Source organism: Rhinoderma darwinii, chromosome 5 (genome assembly GCF_050947455.1).
Source record: "Rhinoderma darwinii isolate aRhiDar2 chromosome 5, aRhiDar2.hap1, whole genome shotgun sequence".
Classification (NCBI taxonomy): Eukaryota; Metazoa; Chordata; class Amphibia; order Anura; family Rhinodermatidae; genus Rhinoderma; species Rhinoderma darwinii.
Genome location: NC_134691.1, coordinates 95,520,785 through 95,537,997, shown reverse-complemented (window position 1 = coordinate 95,537,997; position 17,213 = coordinate 95,520,785). Strand labels below are relative to the sequence as shown.

Below are 17,213 nucleotides of genomic sequence, written 5' to 3'. Positions count from 1 at the left end.
ACGTAGCATGCAACTGCTGCAGCCAATCAAAGGACTCAGCGATCGTGTGATAATGACAGAAATACAATTTGTCACCACTAAGCCCTGCGGAGTCCTCTGATTGGCTGCAGCAGTTACAGGATACGTGCATGTAAACAACCCACGGTAGTGCTGCAGAAGCGACAGCGCTGGTTCGCCGGGAGCAAGGACAGACAAGTATTGGTTTTTTGGTTTATTTCATTTGCAGCCCTTACCGAAAAAAAACCAGAAAAAAAAACATTCAAGATAACCCTTTTAAGTATTGCAATGTATTTATAGAGCAGCCCAAGTTTTGACAGATTACAACTATATAATATAAACGGTTAAATTATGCTCAAAGATTAATTTATGTCATCAAGTAAAAATCCCCATAAAATTGTGAAAACACAATAAGCAACCATTGCAATTCATTCTTGCTTGGTTTTCAGCAATATCGGAGTAAGAATAGATCAGTGTATTACTAGGCAAAATGACAATTCAGAAAGCTGGGTGACAACCCATAGTGGTTAAGAAGAGGGCGCCCCAAAAACACATGTTTACAGAAGTTGTTTTTTTTCTTGATTTTTTTTTTTTTTTTTTTTAGAGGAAAATGCATTATAAAAGGGAATGATAACCATGAACAGAGCAATACCAGAGGAATATAATGTATCAACTAATGTGATCATACTAAAGTAGAAAAAAAAACTAAAACGAAACTAAAGATATCATTCACTTTTGCGCAACTCCCTATTACAAATTTGCATTACAAAAAAAAAAAAAGGAGATAAAGAGCAAAACACTGGAGACTTTACAAGCCTGTAATTATCCTATACTAAACGGGTTTTATACTGAGACGGAAATCGAAAACAGGGTGCAATTTTTCCTCACAAAACAAAAAAAAAAAAAGAAGAGCTAAACAAAAATAAGTGCTATGGTTTACAGTGGTCCTTTAACTTAATGTGCTTTTTATTGGGTCATTTGCAATAAGGGCCCCTCATGGTATCCCAGGTTTTCATCCCGTATTAATACATGTGAAACCATGTCATGCCCCACCCCCTTAAACCCTGCACTCGGCATAACAGTATGGCCTAATGCACACGACCATGGTTTTTTGTCCGTGTACTATCCGTAATTTTGCGCATAGCACACGTACCCATTCATTTATATGGGAGCATGCTCATGACCGTGGTGTTCACGTATCCATGTGGGGGGCCACGATCCTGGCTGCAAAAACTCAGGATGCCATTTTACTGATCCTATCTGCGCACCATGTAACCTACTCAGGGGGGTCCCAGCCATCCTATTTTTTTTACAGATCCATAGTGCATCAGTGTGTTATATATATTTTTGCAGACAAATAGACTGCAAATACAGACAATGGATCCGTGGTTTTGCAGACCGCAAAATCACTTCAGTCGTGTGCATTAAGCCTAGGAGTTTTGCCTAGTGTGTTCCTCTAAGTGCCTTAGGGTTAGAACACATGGTTTGGCCGCCGCAGATGGCCGAAAACCACACCCACATGCAATGGCGGATGGATGTAAGATTTTGCTAGTAATACCAGTTTTACTGGCTAAATCGTGGGGCCATCCATCACCCATGTGGGCGCGGTTTGTGGCCGTCTGCAGCTGCCGCGCTGTGTATGCTCACCTTCAGTGTAACATTAGTTGTGGGTACTCTCTTTTCATCCTTCTTTGTTTGTCATTTTTGCAATTATTTTTTTTACTTTGTAGGTGCCCAACATTTCTATTACTTAAGTTCCATTCCTGATTTTGGCTTAAAAAAAAAAAAACTAATGCAAGAACTGTGGGAACCCAGCCTAAAAACACACCCCATCTCGATTCTTCCTGCCTGCACCAATCATGGGGCTTACAAAGTAGAGCTGTAGAATAGCATGTCGTCACGCAGAAGATAGAACATAGGCAGAATAACAGGGAGGAGGGAGACGACCGATGGGGTAAAACCTGGTCATATACACACTCCCTTCAAATTGCTGCTGCTTGGGCACCAAATTATTAAAGTGTAAAACCCTTTATGTTTCAATAATTTTTATTGAAGGTTTTCAACAAAAGGTAAACTTTACATCAAACAATGCAAGTAGTAGCCGGGGACAATGACAGACAAATATATTCCAAATATCGCTACATTACAAAAAAGAAAGAAAGGAACAAAAGGTAGAGAGAAAGGTAGGAGAATGAGGGTCAAATATCTTCTAGGCAAAATGAAATGTAAAACCCTTTAATATTTTATTCTGTCTTGCACACAACCGTTGTGCCACTCAAGCCGTTTTTGACAGCATCCGAGTGGCACCCGATAGTCTTCACTGACCAAATCCCCTTAGCGGGTGAATAGGCTCCGTGAAAAATGGTCCGAGCCTCTGATCCGAGGAAAGATAGAAAACGTCTTATTTTTCCTCCGATAACGGATGGGACTCGGACGGCAGACTCGGTCGTGTGCATGAGCCGTTACTATGCAGTGAACAAAAGTAGATGCTGGTGTATATAAAAAAGGTTTGCATTTACCAAGTAGGGAACCCCGACCACTATTCTTCAGGTAAAGGAGTTATTATTTATGTTATTTTCAGTAGTGGTGTTGGAGCATATCATAAGCAAGAAGTACAGCTCTATGCAGATAGCGTGGACGTTTCCAAATGCAAAGTAAAGTGGAAACCTGGTGCTGCCCTGCTCTGTGTCACATGGACGTTTTTAAAAGTGAACAATTCTTTAATATTTGCTTATTAGGAGGAAACCTCAACTTCTCAATGTGCATTACTATTCTAAACCTATAGACTTACAAAAGCCAAATGGCGCGCAAAAAAACACTTGTTAGGCACAGTATGATACAATAATTGGGAACAAAGGTTACACGTAAAAGCATATCACAAGTTCTGTACAACTTGTTGTAGGAAACAAAGAAACCACAGGATATGCCATAACTATTTGATAAATGCACCGGCGGGACCCAAACCTAGTGGACAACGAGGGTCCGCCGGCCCCGCCTGTTGAGGCAGCCGAAGGCAGAAGACTGTGCGGAGAGATGGCCAGGCTGTTTACAGAGCTCCCATTCACTTCTATGGATGCTACAGAAACAGCGCAGCACAACGAGCTACGGTGTTTCCGTAAGCCCAGCCACTTCTCCACAAAGTTACCGGCTGGATGCGGAAACCAGCAGCTGCCTAACCATAAGAGGGGGACAGGGGGCCCTCGTTCTCAAGACAGAAGTGGGTTAAAGCTCTGGGACCTGTACCTATCTGATGCGTATGGCCTATCCTGTGAAGGTGGGAATACCCCTATAATCTCCCACCACTGCCAGTCCACAGTCCTCCACCTGTGATAGGCTGAGGTATTGGTAGGTTACAGCTTCAGCTAATGTAAACGGATTGGCAGGGAACCGTGGATTGGCGGAGGATTCTAAGGTGTGTATGGACTTTTTTCCATTAAGTTATGAAAAATACATTAAAAGCAATTTTTGTTTTAATGAAACCTGAATAACCCCTTTAATGCTTTCTTTACCCAATGGAAGCTGAAGGGTCACAGTGCTCAGTACAGGGTTTATGTACCTTCATTCTAGAAACCGGTAGGAGTGGGTTTTCAACACCATGACCCACTTCAATCAAAACCCTGCTCTGAGCGGCTGGAAATGCCAGGAGAAGTAAATGGTCCAATCCTCTGTCCGGTCATATGTGCAAAAGAGTGAGGAGACGTTACAAAGACTCCTGAAAACCTCTAACTATGGATGACAATACAAGAGAAGATGACAAAGATCTGTATTTGTATGCCAGAAAACATGCACATCGATCGTCATGAATCTATAGCAAGGATTCACAAAAGGCAGATGCCATAGGATGAATTGGTCCAAAACAGAAGCATAAAGCTAAAAGATTCCCTTTTGGATAGAATTACAATTTTGGGTAAAGAAACACATAAAACCTGCATTGCTGACCATACCTTTTAGGCATTAACATGGCCATACATGAGATTATAGTCGGACGAATTTGGCCAAGCATGGTTTGCAAAATTAGTGAGAAAGATCAGACTTCTGTCTGGCCAAAATATGATCGGCAAGGTTGGAAAATTTTGGCCAGGGTCAGCCAAAACTACCTGTTAGGCCTCATGCACACGACCGTATTTTTTCCCACCCGTAAATACTGGCGTAAATACGGGTCCGGTGTCACACGTATTCGACCCGTTTTGCACCAGTATTTACGAACCCGTGCCCGTAAATATGGGTCCGGTGTCACCCGTATTTACAGGCACGTTTTTGGCGGCAAAATAGCACTGCACTAATCGGCAGCCCCTTCTCTCTATCAGTGCAGGATAGAGAGAAGGGACAGCCCTTTCTGTAATAAAAGTAAAAGAAATTCATACTTACCGGCCGTTGTCTTGGTGACGCGTCCCTCTCTTCACATCCAGCCCGACATCCCTGGATGACGCGGCAGTCCATGTGACCGCTGCAGCCTGTGATTGACTGCAGCGGTCACATGGCCTGAAACGTCATCCAGGACGTCGGGCCGGATGTCGAGAGGGACGCGTCACCAAGGCAACGGGCGGGAGACCGGACTGGAGGAAGCAGGAAGTTCTCGGTAAGTATGAACGTCTTTTATTTTTATTTTTTACAGGTCTATTCTGATCGGTAGTCACTGTCCAGGGTGCTGAAAGAGTTACTGCCGATCAGTTAACTCTTTCAGCTCCCTGGACAGTGACTATTTACTGACGTCGCCTAGCAACGCTGCCGTAATGACGGGTGCACACATGTAGCCACCCGTCATTACGAGAGCTCCATAGACTTCTATGGACTGTCCGTGCCGTTATTACGGCCTGAAATAGGACATGTTCTATCTTTTTCAACGGGAAGGCACCCGTCGCCAATAGAAGTCTATGAGCCCGTTATTACGGGTCGTAATTACGACCCGTAATAACGGGAGTTTTTACGGTCGTGTGCAGGAGGCCTTAATGGAAGAGTCGTCTGAATTCGGAAGATCATTCGCCATTTTGCGATTGCCCTCAGGAGTCCATTTTTTCAAAATCGGACTCCTTGATCGCAAGTTTACTCTGCTATATTGCTGGTGGAATCATTCGTATGAACATTTGGCCGCATTCTGGTAGTCCTATTTGTATTTCCAAAAGTGAACTAACCTAACAAAGGAAAATATCTAGACACCTAAGCAATTCTCCAGTAGTGAAACAGTGTCCCTCCTATCAGAGCGCACTTACCCCCTAAAATTAAAAAAATATACAAAAAATAAACCTACATCGGACTACCCACATTGCACTACTGCAGCTGTCCCACCATCTTCCTAGGCTACATGCACACGACCATATCATGGATTTGTATAATATGGATCAATAATACATGGTTCATAAAAATCTATGATCCTACACTATAACTCTTTGTGACTTGAATTTCAAATGCTCATTAAACGCCGTGTTATAGAGGTATTCTCTCCAAGAAGCATTGCTGTACTGTACCTCGAGGTAAAGGACCATAAGGCCTCATTCCCACGACAGGGTTTCCCAGCCGGGTGCCGGCCGTTCATAAATCGTCCGGCACCCGGCTGCATTAGGAATAATAGACCCCTAATGGGGCTATTCACACAACCGATTTTTTGACGGCCTGGAAAACCGGCCGTCAAAAAATAGGACATGCTCTATCTTTGGCCGGGTGCCCGGCCGCCTGGCTCCCATAGAAGTCTATGGGGCCGGGTAATACACGGCCATCACCGGGATGTGTCCCGAGTGACGGCCGGGTTTTCCGGCGCTTGCGCTCTACCTCCTCCTCCTCACAGCGCAGAGTGCATGTGAGGAGGAGGAGTTGATGCCATTCTGACGAATGGCTGTACACAGTGTGGCAGGGCCGAGGTGTACAGCAGGTGGAAGGGAGCGCTGCGCTGGCTCCCTTCCCCTGCTTGTTTTAAAAGCGCCCTGGCCCGGCGACACCTTCCATGGCGCCGCTAGCAGCTGCTGCTACTACTGTAGCGCCGCCACTATAGCAGAGCAGGGAGGTATCTCCCCGCTCTGCTATGTGCTAGCCGCACTTTAGCTCCTTGAAGGAGCGGAATCCCCGTGTGTTCGGGGATTCCGCTCTTGGACAGAGCGCTTGATGTCTCTGTCCATATCTGGGCAGTGACATCAGGGGAAACTCCTGAAGCGGAATCCCCGAACACATGGGGATTCCCCTTCAGGAGTTGCCGCTGATGTCACTGTCCAGATCTGCCCGGCCCGGCACGGATGCAAAACTTCAAACCGGCCGGGCAGAATGGCCGATTTTACCGGCCGGCACTCGGGCGCGACCCGGTCGTGTGAATCCCGCCTAAGGGCTCTGTGGGCTACCAAACAGGCTTTGTGCACAGGAGACAAGTGTAAACGCTGGTTGCACATATGTTCACACGGCAGCGTCCGTTACGGCTGAAATTGCGGTGCTGTTTTCAGGAGAAAACAGCACCGTAATTTCATCCGTAATGGCATGTGCAGGCGTCTTTCGCTGCGTCCATTACGGACGTAATTGGAGCTGTTTTTCCATGGAGTCCATATAAAACGGCTCCATTTACTGAAGAAGTGACTTCTTTGACACGGGCGTCTTTTTTATGCGCCGCCTTTTGACAGCGACGCGTAAAAAAAATGACCGTCGGAACAAAACATCGTAAGACCCATTCAAATGAAAGGGCAGATGTTTGCCGACGCTTTTGATCCGCATTTTCGGACGTAATTAGGGGCTAAAACGCCCGAATTACGTCCGTAAATAGTGTGTGTGTGAACCCAGCCTTATACAATACTTTGCAGTAATCCCTACCATAAATCTCGGTTTAATCGCACCCTGTGAATATACTCTAACACTAGGACATCACAAGATTATAGGAAGAATTGCCCTAAATTAGATCTACCATGGGCCTACATGTATCGAGAAAATTGCTCCAGGCATCCATATTATCTATATAAACTCTGAAAACGTAGATGTTGGTTGACACCATTGATATCTGCAACACACCCAAGGTGGTTGATTTATTGTTTGCTTGCCAACTACAATTTTAGCCAATCGATGACAGGCAGCGGAGTTGCCTTCATGAAATCCAGCTCAACATCACTGCCCATCGTTTTTATTTACAGTCTGTGTCAAATATCCATACACTTTTTAAAAAGAAAACTGGGTGCAAGAATATTATTTTAGCCCTCTTTTGATGTGACAGAGTAGCATTATACGCTTTTAAGTACTTTAGTGTCTATGTATTTTAGGAGTTGTCCGTTTTTCATCCTTATCTGTTCCATTTTTAGTTAAAGTATTAATTACTTTTTTGCAGTTTTTGTTGTTGCTGAAATATTGATGTAAAAAAAAAGCACAATAAATGCGCACATGTAAACTATGCAAAAACAGAATGTGTTTTCAAAAACAACCCATTGACTTCTATGGGCTAAAAACAGCAGAAATACAGTTCCATTAAAACATGCTGTGCATTGAAAAAAAAAAAAAACTGCTTACACAAAAAAACGTGCGTATAAAAAAACAAACAAACGTGAATAAAGTCATTTAAAATGATTGGCGTCATATTTTCCAATGAATAAAAATGAAATAGCCAATATACAAAAGTGTGAATAAGCCCTGAGAAGTATTTTTTTATTGCCAAAGGGGAGTATAACATGGGCGGCAATTCAGTTTACTAGTATATAGGTATATGTGATGTTAAAAATTACAAATTAGAAAACATTCTAAAACGGATTACAGTGCTCCATGCATAAAAAGTAGTAAACATTGTCGACTTTTTCAAAGTTAGTGGAAAGCAAAAACGTAGTAGTTGCCCATAACAATATATCGCTATATGGTATATACCTATAAGTAACACCCACAGCTACCCCATAATGTATAGAAGGCAGAGACCCTTCCCCATACAGTAGAAAAGGCACAGCCACTATACTATATAAAAGGCACAGACCCTTCTCCATTATGTATATGAAGCACAGACCCTGGTTTTCCTGGTCCCCGTAATCTACCTGTGCAGCTTATTCGCTTCCTCATTTAGATGTACAGGTCCGGGGCCATTGCCAGGATTTTATGGATCAGTGGCAGCGCAGAAAGGGTTCGGGCGTGCTCCAGTGTCCCAGGATGTGTCTAGGAAGAGGAGATGCAGCGCAGTGGAGGCGATGTCCAGGAAACAACACAGCAACAGCCCCACACATCTCCTATAGGATCTACCTAGCATAGTGCCATGGCGCAGCTCTCCCTCCTAAACACATAATTCAGACTACGCAAGGGTGTAAAAAATTCCATACCAGGAGTCAATGACACCTGTAGAGGCGCTATCACAACCTCCGATCACAAGTTCATGGTGAACAATGAACGTTTCATTTCATTATAGACAATCATCAGCAGAACAGAAAAAGAAGAAACCGTGCAGCATTAGAAAGAGATAAAAGTGGTAAGCTATCCATAAAGATTGCACAGCATATAGGAAATAACACAGTAGTGTGCTTACCACCGATATTAAGGTCGTAGTCTCCGGCCGTGATCACATTTGGGACTAATCCTTCTGCAGGTTGATTCGCGGCAACAACATCATTCAGAAGTTTGCGAATTGCTGCTTGCAAGGGAGGCTGCGTATCAATGCCGTTAACTGCGATCTTCAGGTTTTTTATCACATGGAGTTGATTGTTGGGATCCCGCATGTGAACTTGAGAAGAAAGAATAAATGTGTCAGTAAATATCCCATTATTGATTTAAGGGTCAATCTAAATCGGCCTAAAGCTAGTTGAGGGTCATCTAAAAGTGTTTTTCTACCCAGCTCCAGCGAGGACGTGTTGTCTCAGCACATGATCACTGCATCCAATCACTGTACGACATGGTGACATGTCCACCTCGGCGACGTCATTGCTGCTGCCTTTGATTGGCTGCAGAGTCTTGACATCGCTGGCGCCAGATGTTTAAAGACTGGCAAGGGACCAGGAAACCATCAGCAGGGAGTGGCGGAGGATTGCTTCCTTTTTGTTTTTTTATATTTTATACCTGTTTCCAGGTAGTTTCCATCAGCTGATCCATGAGGAAAGATCTCTTTACCTTTTAATATACGTCTATTTTTAAAGGCAGGACTAGGGTTGTCAGAATACCAGAATTTGGACTTCGATGCTGATACTTTGTGTAGTATTGCGATTTTCGATCCCACAACGATACTTTGCCAACAGTAATAAAAATAAAAAAAAGTTCTTCCATTCTCTGATGTGAGGTATGTGGTGTGATGAATTTTGAATGTGCCTCACATTAATAGTAATTACCCCCATCATGTTCCTCAGTCATAATTGACAACACTGGGTTAATGTGTAAGGTACATGATGGGGTTAATTACTATTAATTTGAGGAACATGGCGGTTAAATTCATCCCACCTCGTACCTTACTTAATAAGAAGTAGTTTGTTTTTTTTATAGCGTGCACAATTATGACGACGCAAAAAAATTGTTGTGCAGGTTATTACGGCTGCGCCAATACCGAATGTGTATATATTATATGTATTGAGACTTATTTTAATGTTTATTGTAAAAAACGTGCATGTGTATTTTCTTTATTTAACATTACTTTATGTTTTTACTTTTTTATTTTTAAACCTTAATGTACTGGCATATATCTATATACGGACATACCTCAGTATGCCCTAACAACAGGAAATATGGTCAGACAGCCCTGGGGTCCTTCAATGACCCTGGGCTGTCTGTCCATATAGGGTATGTCCCTCAATCTCGTCACAGGGTTTCCCTGTGTCGCGGTCAGCATGGGGTGATGCGGCCGGCGCTGCACTAATGAGCGGCAGTTCAGGCACTGAAGACAGAACATGGGGGTGTTTTGCAGTGCGTCCGCCATGTTCGGTCTTCAGTGCCGTCGCTCATTAGTGCAGCGCTGGTCGCAACACCTCATGATGACCACACACGCACTTGTCAGGACTCGGGAGCGGGGCAATGGCTGTATTACACAGCCGCGCCCCGCTCTCATACCTTCACGTGTTACAATGCTAAGCTGTGCGGCCGCAGAGCTTAGTATCGAAATACAAGAAATAATGGTATTGAACCGTTTAAGGGTGAACAGCATCGAAGTTTGGATGCATCGTGCATCCCTAGGCAGGACAACTCCATCTTTGTAGAGATTGTTGCGGCGAAACAGTCAACATTGAAGTCTGCATTTAACCAGAAATATGCCATGGGAATGCCTCTGCTGTGTACATTATATTTGTGACTTTTCTGTGACTGACCGACTTCTATAGCTCTGCTAATCCTGGATATCACAGGCCGTCTAGAACACAGCTCTGTTCTAACACTAACACCAAACAGTGATTATACAGAAGACCCCATTGTGGGGATTAGAGTATATGCCCACTTGTATTTTTTCTGTTCAATTAGCCATTTTTTACAGCATCACAGCTCATTTCAATGCTAGAATAGGAGAAAATTTCCCAAAATATTAAACCACAGCAGAATGAGTAATTGCAGAGCTGCAATAAGCTGGATATTACTGGTTTTATACGAGGTGGGGGGGGGGGGGGCTCTGTTCACATATATGAAGCTTATAATGGGGTCCATCGGGTTACGTTATTTTAGCTGTCAGATTAGCACTGCACGCTGTACTATTCTTGCAGACAGAACTGCCAATGGAGTCTCCGCGTTGCAGTGTAAATGTAATTTTAAGGCCTCATGCACACGACCGTAGTGTTTTTCTGGTCCGCAAATTCCAGGACCGTGTTCCGTGAAATGTCATCCGCAGTTCATCCGTATGTCCTCCGCAGTTCATCCGTATGTAATCCGCAAAATGCGGATGAAAAATAAAAAGCCTAGGTAAAACATGATGACGACAGAACTCATTCCCGGTCGTCGCCTAGCAACACTTCCGCAAATCCGCAAAACTGCGGATGACACACGGCGGTGTATCCGCAATTTCCACGGGCCCATTGACTTCTATTGGCATGTCCGCACCGCATTTGCGGCCCATAATAGGACATGTCCGTAGTTTCTGCGGCACGGATGTGCGGACATGCGGAGAGCCGTGAAAACACGGATAGTGTGTATGGGCCCATAGAAATGAATGGGTCCGCAATTTACCCGTGGATTTGCGGTTGAATTGCGGACGCAAAAACACGGTCGTGTGCATGAGGCCTAACCCAACCATATAAAAATCAAACAGGAAAATCTATGCACTAGATCTGCTGCTCTTCATTTAAAAATCTAAAAGTTTTACAATAAAAAATATTTTTTATTTACAGGGGGTTTCCATTTTCAGTAAACAAATCTTATTCATTTTCTAACAAAAAGTTATGCAGTTTTCTAATATAACTTCTGTATCAATTTCTCAGTCTCTGAGATCTAGTAGTCATTGAATGGAAAACTGATGCACAGGTTGTTAGTTAGGGCTGCACGAACGCTTGCGATTTCCGTCGTCCTGTCCATTCTTAAAAGGGTTTATCCCATCATAGGAAGCGATGGGATATGGTTAGGCTACGCTATCATTTTCTGGTCACTTGAGATATGCTGCACTCAGCGGGTGGCTGGGAGTGCCGAAATGTAGGAGAAATGCAGAATGAACCTCAGTCACTTCATTCTCAGGATCGTTGAGCACCCAAGAGGTCAGTCCCTTGTGATTGTAAAGTTATGGCACATCCTACCAATAGTCCATAACATTACAAGAGAATACTCCTTAAAATAACAAAAATAGGATCAGAATCAAGCTCAACAAAGAAGGGTAGCATTCAGAGAAAAAGGTTATGGGATGGTTTCCCTTGTCCCGAGCTGGGTTCTAATCCTATTTTTGGCATTGAAGAACAGACAGGAGGATGGAAATCCTTAAAGGGATTGACCAGTCATAAGAAATATATGGCCTATCCTCAGGATAGGCTATCAATATCTGATCGGTGGGGTCAGACTTCAAGCACCCCTGCTGTTCAGCTGTTTAGAAGGGGCCGCGGCGCTCGTGCCAACGTTGATTGCCATTCATTCCTTACCAGCTTGCACTGTGAATCGCCTACACACTTGTAGTAGCGGCAGTTCACAGTATTAGGGTATGTTCACACGCAAAGCCAAAAACGGCTGTAAAATACGGAGCCGTTTTCAAGGAAAAACAGCCTCTGATTTTCAGACGTTTTTTTAAGCATCAAACATTTTTTGATGCGTTTTCTTACGGCCATTTTTGGAGCTGTTTTTCTATTGATACAATGAAACACTGCTCCAAAAATGCCTCAAGAAGTGAAATGCACTTCTTTTCGCGGGGCTTTTTTTTTTACGTGCCGTTTTTACAAATGGCCGAGTAAAAAAACGCCCCGTCGGAACAAAACAACTTTTTCCCCATTGAAATCAATGGGCAGATGTTTGGAGGCGTTCAGCTTCCATTTTTCCTGCCGGTTTTCGGGGGGGTTTACGGACCGAAAAACCGCTAAAAATAAGCCGTGTGAACGTAGCCTTAGAGCTTTCTCCCATGTGAAGGCTAATACTCTGAAGCGTCATACGAGCGTCACAGCTTCTTCAGAACAGCTGATCGGCAGGGGTGCCGGAGTCAGACCACCACCGATCAGATATTGACGGCCCATCCTGAGGATAGGCCACATAGGCCCTTCTTATGACTGGACAACTCTTTTAAAGCGATGTTCACATAGGCGTTTTCCATTTCCGCTGTTCTGTTATAGTAACAGAACGAAAATGACGGCAACGACTGGTACATCGTATTACGGACCCCATTGACTATAATGGGGTCCTTCTGGTTTTCAGCATTTTTCTGCGCTCTTGCTGAGCTATTTGGCGAAATATGGAAATAAAGAATGTTCCCATGCAATGACAACAAGCAGAGATCTCGAAAAACCATGAGGAATTGATATAAAAATGGTATAACTTTTCCTTTCACTTGCTGAAGGTAGAAACCCCTTTAATAAACAGGGCCCAAATGTAACACGAAAGAGGGGCACGAAGGCCAAACTAGTATGGCAGCAAACAAAACAAACACGAGCGAAGCAGCAGCCAGAGCAGCGACCCTGCAGGGAAGATATCATTACACAATGTGGTACTATAACCCCCAGTATCTCCAGGTAGGAGCTGTCATTGATGAGGCAATGCTGTACACTTCACACTCACACTCACCCTCAGTGCTGAGTCTGCAGAAGGGCCGGACGAGCTCGCAGAAAGACAACTGGTTTTTCCGGGCCAGCTTCTCGGACTCATCACTACACAGGGCCGCCACCTGCGGGATGAAGGAATCCTGGAGGAACTCCTGTACGGAGAGCAGGCACTGCGCCATCCCGGGTCCTGTCTCCTCCGCTGACACTAGTACCGCGGATCAGGGCGCCGGCTGCTCTGTACAGTGGGGTTGTGGTGTCCTTTGCCTCCGGTACAGCGCTGTCTTCTCCGCCCTCTCCCGTCAGCCGGTCTTAGGCTGTCACGTGACTTCCGTGCCTGTCACCAGGGCAGTTGAAAGCGCGCTCCCGGGATATCCAGCGGCGCAGTCTCGCCACCGCGATAGGCGGATTCTCCTAGGACGTGACGTCAGCTGCTAGGGGAAGAGTCGCACAGTGATGGCGTCATCATGTTGCTGACGGCTGAGCAGCGTTCTGTGCTTTACTAGAGTTGGGGGTTGCTGTTTATTGTCTATGAGGACTGTTACCCCTCATGCATATAGCGCCATGTATTTTATGTATTATTCTTTGTCTCACTCCATGGGAGAAATGTATCAAAACTAGTGCAAAGGAAAAGAAGATTAGTTGCCTATACCAACCAATCAGTCAGGGGCGTAGCTAAAGGCTCATGGGCCCGGGTGCAAGAATTCAGCTTGGGCCCCCCTACCCCTCCCCAGCACCACCACCATCATCATCATCAGACCCCTGCGCACTCCTATGCCCAGACGCCTTGCCCAATAATGCCCCCACACAGTTAATGCTCCCATAGCTGCCCCCATACAGTATAATGCCCCATAACGTATACTGCCCCCCATACAGTATAATGCTCCCCATATCGGCCCCCCATACAGTATAATGCCCCCCCCCCCCACAATATCTGCCCCCCATACAGTATAATGCCCCCATATGTGCATAATTACTTACCTATCCCCGTTCCCACGTCGAGTGGAGGATCCTTCGCCTCCTCCGGTGTGTGCTATGAGTGACTCAGCGAGGCAGACGTGATGATGTCGCTACATCCCGCCAGCCTGCGTCGAGCCGCTCAGGGCACGGAATGCTGGGAGGGCACAGGGAATGCTGGATCAAGGAGATGTCAGCTCCTTGCTCCAGCATTGATTGGAACCGGGACCTCGGTGAGTGACTCACGAACCCCCAGGGGGACGCGATCCACAGTGTAGGGATGTCACGATACCAAAATTTGGACTTCGATACCGATACTTTGTTTACTTTGCCAACAGTAATAATAAAAAAAAAAGTTATTTCGTTTTCTAATGTAAGGCACAAGGTGTGATGAATTTTGAATGTGCCTCACATTAATAGTTATTAACCCCATCATGTTTCTCAGTCATAATGGGTTAATATGTAAGGTACATGATGGGGTTAATTATTAATGTGAGGCACATGGAGGTTAAATTCATCAACGCACCTTGTGCCTCACAATTAGGCCTCATGCACACGACCGTAAATAAGCTCAGTTTTTGCGGACCGCAATTGCGGTCCGCAAAAATGGACCCATTCACTTTCATTGAGCGTGGACACATTTCCGTAGCTCTACGGATGGGTGTCCGTGCCATAGAAATGTTCAGAAAATTATGGAACATGTCCGCCCTTTTGCATTTTGCGGGCCGTGCTCCCATACTTTGTATGGGAGCACGGCCCGAAAATGCGGGTGGCAGTCGGCGGCCGGCCGTGCCCGCAATCGCGGGTCGTGTAAATGGGGCCTAAGTGATAGAAAGCAATTTTTATTTTATTTTTTTACAGAGTACACATCATAAATGATGCAAAAAAAATAGTTGTGCAGGTTATTACGGCCGCGCCAATACCGATTATGTGCATGTTTTATGTATTGAGACTTATTTTAATGTTTATTGTAAAAAAGGTGTATGTGTATTTTTTTTATTTAACATTACTTTGTTTTTACTTTATTTTTAAAGTTCAATGTACTGGCCTATAGCTATATGCCAGTACATTAGCCTGTGGACTGATAGCACACAGGCAGTTGTTAGGACATAACTCAGTATGCCCTAACAACAGGAAATATGGTAGGACAGCCCTGGGGTCCTTCAATAGACCCTGGGCTGTCTGCCCATATATGGTATGTCCCTTAATCGCGTCACAGGAATTCCCATGTGATTTAACGCACCCCCCACCTCTCCACCGCAAACACCACAATACATTACAAGCAATCACAACACAATACATTACAATACATTATATTACAACACAATACATTACATTACATTACAACACAATACATTGCATTACAACACATTACATTACAACACAATACATTACATTACACTGCAGCTTACCTGGAGTCCTCCGCACCGACTCTTCTGCTCTGTCTGGAAGACGTGTCACGTGACAACACGGTCACATGTACAAGTGTACCATGTGACCGTAACCAGGAAGTGCCGGCTTCACGGCACAGAAGATTAATAGGAAACATGCTGTATGGCAACGGGGGCCCGTGGGCCCCCCAGGCTTAGGGGCCCGGTCGCAATTGCGATCGCTGCGACCCCTATAGCTACGCCACTGATCAGAGTTCACCTTTTCATTTTGCAGAGGTCCTTTAAAAAAATAACAGCAAAAACTTGATTGGTTGCTAGGGGCATCTACTCTGCTATACCTTTTCAACAGTTTTGATAAAGCTCCTCGAAGTCTTTTGTTACCTTTCGCTGAAGACGTTATTCTTGGCATAGGTTGTTCTGGGAAGGAACAATCTGAAGTAACCAATCAGATTTCAGCTTTTTACGTTCAGCTCAAAAGACACATGTTCATTGAGTTCAACATTTCTCAGATCAACTAATCATTCATTGCTAAATATTTATAACCCTCAATGCGATTCCTCAGTAAATCAACATCTAGAGTGTTTCGAATGCTAACATACTACCTCTTTCTAGGGGCATCTTCACACATTTGGGATTTGCCATAGTGAAATGTTTTGCATATTTTTAAAGGGTAACTAAATGTTCAACAAACTTCTGACATGTCACAGTGATACTCATCTCAGAGAGTGTGTCAGATGACACATTAGACCTTTCTTCCATTCAGGTTATTGATCAGATAAGCGATTGTGACAAAGTCTGGGATAGGCCGAAACATCCTAAAAGCTAAAAGAATTGCCTGCTTCAAAAAAAATCATTTATACCTTGGAAATAAAAGCATTTGAAAAATTTACGTTTACGTTTACGTCTACGTTCATCTTTACCACTGAGAGATAGGGTTGTTTTTCTATACAATTTGTGGGGTATCCAACCCGAAACCTTACAGCACCTGAACATTCCATCCAGGAGTGCAGTCCATCGTTTCTTTTCTATGTCATAGTGACAGGTCAGAAGTTCTGTTTGGTGGTGTCCAAGCACTGAGACCCACACCAATCTCTAAAACGAAGCGACAGAAGCGCTCGTGTGGGCGTCCATCCGCTTCATGTCTGTTTGGCTTTTTCCGGAAAGTCGATGTATCGGAGTACGGGCTCATAGACTTTCTATTGAGTCCACACACCGCTAACTGACGTAAGAGTTTGTCATGGTGATGGAGCGGGCACAGGAGCTGTACCTGCGCAATTACTTGTGGGTGTCGGCCGTATTACACAGCCGACACCTTGCTATGATGGTCAGGATGACAGCTACACTATATGGACAAATGTATTGCGACACCTGCACATTACACCAAAAGGAGTTTTAAAATCCATAGGCATTAAGATGGAGATGGTCGACTTCCGGTTCCGGCGCTGGGGATGCAGGACGCGAGTGACTGAGCTCCCGCTCCCGTCCAGCCTGTTTACTCGCAATAGTCGCTTCGGCGACGACAATCAGCGGTGAAGTCACCAGCCCTGCACACGGAAACATCACCGGTGGTGCCTGTATGGACAGGTACCTCCTCAGAAGCGCGCAGAAGCCAGTCATGGAAGACTCAGCCGCGGCCGTGGTAAAGGGAGGTAAGATGGCGGCGCTTCCCGCCACTGCGACCCTGCTATACACACAGGAAGATGAGCTGCAGCACCATCAGTCCCAGCTTTCAAGCCCGGCAGAACACATAATGTCCGCTCTTCCTGCAGCCATTGATTATGTAGCCCTGGCCCGTGAAGTAGCCAAA

The 17,213-nt window shown here is 44.8% G+C and overlaps 1 protein-coding gene across 2 annotated transcripts in view; it reads right to left on the bottom strand.

Moving 5' to 3' along the window:
• Positions 1-13,482, bottom strand: part of TRAPPC8 (trafficking protein particle complex subunit 8) — a 112,755-nt gene extending 99,273 nt beyond the window's left edge. Inside the window, exons 1-2 of one of the 2 annotated variants that reach the window (XM_075826308.1) lie at positions 13,084-13,482; positions 8,459-8,653 (exon numbers count right to left, since the gene is read on the bottom strand). In XM_075826308.1, the coding sequence (XP_075682423.1) occupies positions 8,459-8,653; positions 13,084-13,240 (352 nt within the window). In that variant the 5' untranslated portion in view covers positions 13,241-13,482. The remainder of the gene's footprint in view (positions 1-8,458; positions 8,654-13,083) is intronic. The other variant, XM_075826309.1, reaches the window with a different exon arrangement.
• Between the last annotated feature and the right edge of the window lie 3,731 nt (positions 13,483-17,213).